Source organism: Trichosurus vulpecula, chromosome 2 (genome assembly GCF_011100635.1).
Source record: "Trichosurus vulpecula isolate mTriVul1 chromosome 2, mTriVul1.pri, whole genome shotgun sequence".
NCBI lineage: Eukaryota > Metazoa > Chordata > Mammalia > Diprotodontia > Phalangeridae > Trichosurus > Trichosurus vulpecula.
Genome location: NC_050574.1, coordinates 229,740,380 through 229,746,703, shown reverse-complemented (window position 1 = coordinate 229,746,703; position 6,324 = coordinate 229,740,380). Strand labels below are relative to the sequence as shown.

Here is a 6,324-nt window from a genome sequence, read left to right as displayed (position 1 = left end):
TGTACTCAACAGCCGGAATCTGTGCATGACTTGTTTACAATATGATACTATACGGTTACATGATGCAATATTGCACCATCAAGATTTCAATGCAGGAAAAAACCCACAAATTTACAATAAATGATTAAATTTAAGATGTGTCAATTTTTAAAAAATATTTTATAATTTTTGAAGTGATGCACATTTCAAAAAACCTGTTAAAGTGCTAAAGAAAGTAGATTTCTGGGGTGGGGAGGGAAGCTGAGTAATTTTTTTTTTTGAAAAGGGGTTAGGCCAAATAAGTTTGGGAACCTCTGAAACTGATGGAACTTAGAAAAGACTCATCATCTCCAGTCTAGATGCCTTTGCACAAGCTTTCATTCATGCTTGAATGAAATCCTTACATATGCATCTTGGAATATATACATATATGTGTGTGTATACACACATACACACACATATACACACACACACACACACACACATATACATGTCTCTCCCTAGAGAAGGTAGTAAGCTCTTCAAGGTTAGGGAATGTTTCATTTGTGTCTTTAGCACCTACCATTGGCACATTGTAGGTTTTTAATAAATGCTCATTAATTGATAAATAGGATTTCAACTAATATATAATGACTCATAGTAGTCTTTTGTTGTATGATAAAATATTCTAACTCACAATCCTTTTGTATTTCTGAAACCTAAGGACACATTTCTGTGGCCAAAATAAAGCTTCATTTTCATCTGAGAACAATTATTTGCTGAAAGTTACCAACAATAAGTGTAGAAACCAAGGATTGTCATATACAAACACTGCTAAGTAACACAGATGAACCCCATTCTTTATTCTTCCAACGATAGAGCCACGTGCACGAGCTAGAGCAGACTTTGGATATCATACAGTCTAGTCCCTTCACTTTGCTGATGAGGAAGGTGAGGTCCAAAAAGGCAGTGTCTTTCTCAAGGTTACAAACCTAATTAGTTACACTGAGATTAGAAGCCAGAGGTTTCAAGACGGCCAAACCAGGGCTCTTTCAACTACTCCAACATTTCAATTCCAAGACCCCACAAACCAGCTTCTTGTACCCGGACTTCCTGAGCGTCCCACCCTAGATCAAGAACAGTTTTCTAGGCATTTAAAGATGTGAAAACCATTTCTCTGAGAGTTCTTAATGACTTCACCGCAAATGAAAGCATTTGGCTGTCTACGAAAGCAGTTCGGGGGTCAAGAAGTCGGTGTCTTGTCAAACATTGTAGCATTGAAGCCCCAAAGATCCTGATCAAAAAAGGAGTTTTGTTATGCAGGAAGCCTGGAAAGTGAAGAAAAGAGGAATTCTCCAAAACTATGGGATAGGGATTTGGTGAAGGTAGATCCTCTGCTACCCTCCTCCAAACCCAAGCGGCTCCATTCAGCCAGAGACGCCACTCCCTCCTTAATCCTGTCCCTCCCCCTCGCCCTTTGCACAGGCAGTCCCGCTGTCCTTCGCAGCTCGCTACTAATAAAGTTGTTACAAAGTGACCTTGAGCGTCTATTTCCCCAAACCCCCACCCACTCCCATTCCCCCGCCTTCTCTACGGTAGCCCCCTCCGCCTTCTCCATCCGGGTGCTGGGGTTGGCATAAGAGGCTGACTGCGCCTGCGCGTCCAGCCCCACTCGGTTCGACCTCTGCTGCAGCCACCGGAGAGAGGTAATCCCCGGGCACGCGGGAGCCCGACCCGGCCCAGCCCGCTCCCTCATTCATTCGGGTTGCATCGGGCACCAGGTGCAGCGTGGGTAGAGGGGGGAACGCAGCGGGCGCGGGCTGGGGAGTCCGTGGAGGAGAATCGGGAGAAGCAAACTGCTAGCGAGCATTTGACCTTAAAGCTTGTTTCCTCCCTCCGCAGACACCAGGGAAAGCGGCAGTAAGCCGAGCCCTCGCGACCCATCACCCGGTCCCTTCTTCCGTCGCCGCTGCCCCAGCCACTCCTAAGATGTTCTCCTGCGCCAAGCTCGCCTGCTCCCCTGCTCTGGTGAGTGACCCGGCGTGGGGAGCCCGGGGCTCCGGGCCCCCGGGAGCGTCCACGTTGAATGACAGGGGAGGCCGGGCAGGGCCACAGTGGATCCACTGTGTAGGCCTTGGGTTCCCATTGCCCTTTCCTCCCGGTTGCTTTCGAGAGCCCTTGGGGGCGGGGGAGCCCCTCTTCCTGTCCCTGGCCAAGGTTCTGCAGAGCTCCTGGACTCGGATTGGTGAGGAGGCCGGCGGGGCCTAGCTGTCAGGCTTCATCCTGAGTGTAGGTCAAACCCCCGTCCCTGGCCCGCTCCTGGTGTATCGCTTACTTCCGCCCGTGCCCTGGCGCAGCCGTCAGGGTCAAGGAAGGGCCTCCGGGGTCATTGCCATGAGTGCGTGGTGGGGGGTCTGCGTGGTGGGGGTCGGGGGCCTAGTTCCGCCGCTGCGCCGGGCCACGCTCCTTGCCTGTAGGTCAAACTCTCCCGCAGCCCCGGTGGGAGGGACTTCGCCTCCGCGAGTGGGCGGGGAAGATCCGGAGAAGGTGCTGCCGAGGCGGCCGGCCGGGCTAAGCGCTGTCCCGCTGGACCCAGAAGGGCTTGTCTGGGACACGGGACAAAGTTCTGTTAGGACTCGTGGTGACCTTAGGCCAGTAGAAACCCAAGGGCATAGGCCGAGTTGGAAGAGAGCTCCGTGGGCTTCGTGTAATTACAATATAATTAAATAGTAATTAAATAGTGCTGTTTTTGACTTAATGATTAGTGCTTTGCCAGGACTTGGGAAGTGGGAAATTGAAATTAATCTATTAATGTTCAGCTTTTTTCCTTCATTTTTAGAAGTGGTTTTTGTATTTTAAAAAACCCAAATATTAAACATGGGATAGAATGTTTTGAATGACATATCAGCTTCAAAGATTCCTTTCCTTGTACCATGTAGGCTATTTATGTCATTTAACAGGTTTTCCAAAGTAGGTTTTAGATTCACTAAATAGTGAATCATTGGATTCACAGGATCAATTCCTAGACATAGTATTAAAATTAAAATTTTTGAATCAGAACGTTGTTTTATTTTTTGGAAAATGCAGTATATAGTATAATATGCCCCCAAAAGACCTCCAAGTTAGTATACTGTAGCAATTCTTTCCTTTTCTAGTCTGGAGAAAAACCCTAGTCAGTTTTTAACCACTGGCTTTCTCAGAACTTAGGGTACAAGAAAAAAGTCATTTCAGTTCTGCAGAGCAGGTGTTTGCTTATTTTTACTATATGTTATATTATACATATTGTTTCAATTTAATTACAAATACTAATATTGGGGGACTTAATTTTTTTTCTTTTATAAGATCCGTGCTGGATCCAGAATTGTATACAGACCAATTTCTGCAGCAGTGTTGTCTCAACCAGAGGTCAGGACGGGAGAGGTAATTGGTTATGAGAATCCTATCAAACTAATAATAAGTCTTAAGTGTTTTATATTTGTTGTAGTGGTATTTTTTTGTATCCTCTCTAACAAGGATAAAATAAGGCATAAACAGACACAAATTCTAGGGATTGAGCCATCTGAGAAGTCTTGCAATTGAGGCAGTTAGATGGTGAAGTGAGTAGAGCACGGGCCCTGGAGTCAGGAGGACCTGAGTTCAAATCAGGCCTTAGACACTTGACACACTTACTAGCTTTGTGACCTTGGGCAAGTCACTTAATCCCAATTGCCCTGCCCTTCCCCCTCCAAAAAAAAGCAAACAAACAGAAAAAAGAAGTCTTGCAATCAACACATGGGACTCAAGTGTTATAAATCACATATTTAGAGCTAGAAGGGAGGGAGATCATCTAGTACTTAGATTCTGGTTCAGCCCCCTTATTTTACAAATGAGGAAACTGAGGCCTAGAGTGGTTAAGTGATTTGTCCAAGGTAATAAAGATAGCAGCTCTAGGATTTAAACCTAGATCCTCAGACTCCAAATGATGTGCACTGTCTACAATAAAAATATTTTTACTTATAGTCATTTAAATAGGTAACAAATGATGTGTATATTCACAATACATACCCACTGTTTCTAATACATACGTTTCTTACCTACATGTATTAAAACTACCTAAAATTAGAGCAATACAATTATGGCAATAGCTTGACAATATAGTTATTTAAATAATCTAACTACTTATTTGACCTTTGTCTTTTTTTTTTTCCCTAGGGCAACACAGCATCTTATGGGGCCCAGAACAGAGTGTCTCAGCTGGCACTAAGGGAGTTCCAGACCAGTGCTATCAGCAGAGACATTGACACTGCTGCCAAATTTATTGGTGCAGGTGCTGCCACAGTAGGAGTGGCTGGTTCTGGTGCTGGTATTGGAACTGTCTTTGGTAGTCTGATTATTGGTTATGCCAGGTAACATTCTCCATATCTAAAATAATTCATGATAATTTGCACTGCATGCAGGCTAATCTAATGTGTTCAAAAATGGCTTTATAAAATACTTAACAAAATCATTAATTTTTCAGTCTCAAAACTATATTTTTTGTTTTTGTCAGGGTGGGGTAGGGTGAAGGGAATTAAGGTCCCCTGTTTTGGACTGGGAAATAATTTCATTGACGAATGCACTTTTTAAATTTCCATAGTAAGTAGGAGACCTTTTCAGATACTGTTCCATGTTCTTCATTATTTAAGGCCTTATTTTAAAACCATATCTTTTGGTTTAGCAATTGACATACTTAATATAGTCTGTTATAATCCCTCAAAATATATGAAATATCCTTAACCAAGTGTGTGTTCACACAGGTAGAATGATAAAGTGGCTCTGAAAAGTATTTTGAAAACATTTCTTGCTTTTCTCAAAATAGTCTTTGTGTTTTCCCTTCCCACCTTATTTCTAATATGCTTTAGGTCTTTCTTTCTAGTAATTTGGTTTTAACTCAGTTTGTAAATGCATACCTGTTTTAGTTTCTTGTTAATAACTGCACAAGCTAAAACTGGCTCCTAGAGTGGAAATAGTTCTTTGTCTAGAGTTCTTTCAGATTATGTTGTTTTAACTTAGAAATAAAATAGCCAAGTGTATTCTTCCATGGAAAAGTGGTTTTCAAATAAAAACTCAAATCAAGGCTGTCAAAGTTCATCTTGTTAGTCATGTGGCCTTCCAATAAAAGTAGCAGAGTGTGTTTGTGTATATGTATGTACAGTTAAAAAACTGTTTCAAGCAACATCTCATGGCAACAGCCCCCCCAAAAAGTTGAAAAAACTCTGCCATCAGCCCTTGAAAACATTGAAACATAACTAGTGTATCAGATAAGACAGTCATATTTGCTCTATCTCTTTTTTAGAAACCCTTCACTGAAGCAGCAGCTGTTCTCATATGCTATCCTGGGATTCGCCTTGTCTGAAGCTATGGGTCTCTTTTGTTTGATGGTTGCTTTCTTGATCTTGTTTGCCATGTAATTAATTGCAGCTTGAAATGTTGACATTTAATACAAATTACGGATGTAATTCTGTGTATCTTACTGTGGCTCCGAAAACTGTTGTGTTGGTGTCATGGAAATGTACATTATTTCCAAAGTTATTTCATTAAAGATGATAACTTTAATTTTTGCTGTCATTTGTACTTATTATGTTGAACTTAGCACATGGGAACACATGCTCTGGTATAAATTGTACTGCTAAGCTGAATGAGTCTATTAACTTTTCATCTATAGTGGTATTTGAGTGATGTAAAATGGAGATTGTTATATATTGCCTCTATTTTTTCATGTTTGCCTAAAAGAAATATGTATGTATAAACGATTCTTCCATGAGAAATACTGGTAGTTGTATCTGGTAATGTTATTACAGAAGTTGATTTAAAAAGCAACATAATATGGAACTGAGTCTCTTCTAAGTTAGTAATTCATTTCATTTCGGCATCAAGCCTGCATTTTAAAATTCTTTGCAAATAAGATTGGTTGGCTTTTATTGTGACTTAATCTCTCTTTAGTGCCTACTTATAATTATACGTGCAAGAACCATAGTAAAGATTCTTAAAAGTAAATCACATCAGATGTTTTAAATACTTTCTAAATGTTATAACCTTAAGCTATAAAAATCTGATTTAATTTCAGGTTTCATCTTAAATAAGTTTATGGTAAATCCTACCTTCATATATGATATATAGGAAGTGAAAGTAATTAGCAAAGCTTTTCTGTTTTGAGTTTGGCTTTCTCATTTAGTCCCATATTCAAGTCATGTATTCCAATAAAGCAGCCAAGTAATACCTCTAGGTGTCACTGGTATTTATGTGGAAGAATGAGGAATAGCATTGGCTAAGAATCTGTCACAGTTGGTCTTCAAGTGTCATAGCTGGCCCAAACCTTGACCACTGGTGTGAAAAGCATTACTTCTA

At 41.2% G+C, this 6,324-nt stretch overlaps 1 protein-coding gene across 2 annotated transcripts; it reads left to right on the top strand.

The window, feature by feature from the left end:
- The first annotated feature begins 1,554 nt into the window (after positions 1-1,554).
- On the top strand, positions 1,555-5,973 carry ATP5MC3 (ATP synthase membrane subunit c locus 3). Of its 2 annotated transcripts, none has more exons than XM_036744921.1 (5): positions 1,555-1,664; positions 1,861-1,986; positions 3,301-3,378; positions 4,150-4,343; positions 5,273-5,973. In XM_036744921.1, the coding sequence occupies exons 2-5, from the start codon at positions 1,948-1,950 to the stop codon at positions 5,385-5,387; spliced, it is 426 nt and encodes a 141-aa protein (XP_036600816.1). In that variant the 5' UTR covers positions 1,555-1,664; positions 1,861-1,947; the 3' UTR covers positions 5,388-5,973. The 2 variants fall into 2 exon arrangements, with proteins under 2 accessions (XP_036600816.1, XP_036600817.1); XM_036744922.1 differs by having other exon boundaries at positions 1,627-1,739.
- Positions 5,974-6,324: the final 351 nt, after the last annotated feature.

What these genes read in the sequence shown, in the direction of transcription:
- ATP5MC3 (XM_036744921.1), top strand. Translation starts at nt 1,948, where the DNA reads ATGTTCTCCTGCGCCAAGCTCGCCTGCTCCCCTGCTCTG. An exon ending in TCGCCTGCTCCCCTGCTCTG is followed by an intron (nt 1,987 to 3,300) that starts GTGAGTGACCCG and finishes TTCTTTTATAAG; the next exon opens with ATCCGTGCTGGATCCAGAAT. An exon ending in CTGATTATTGGTTATGCCAG is followed by an intron (nt 4,344 to 5,272) that starts GTAACATTCTCC and finishes TCTCTTTTTTAG; the next exon opens with AAACCCTTCACTGAAGCAGC.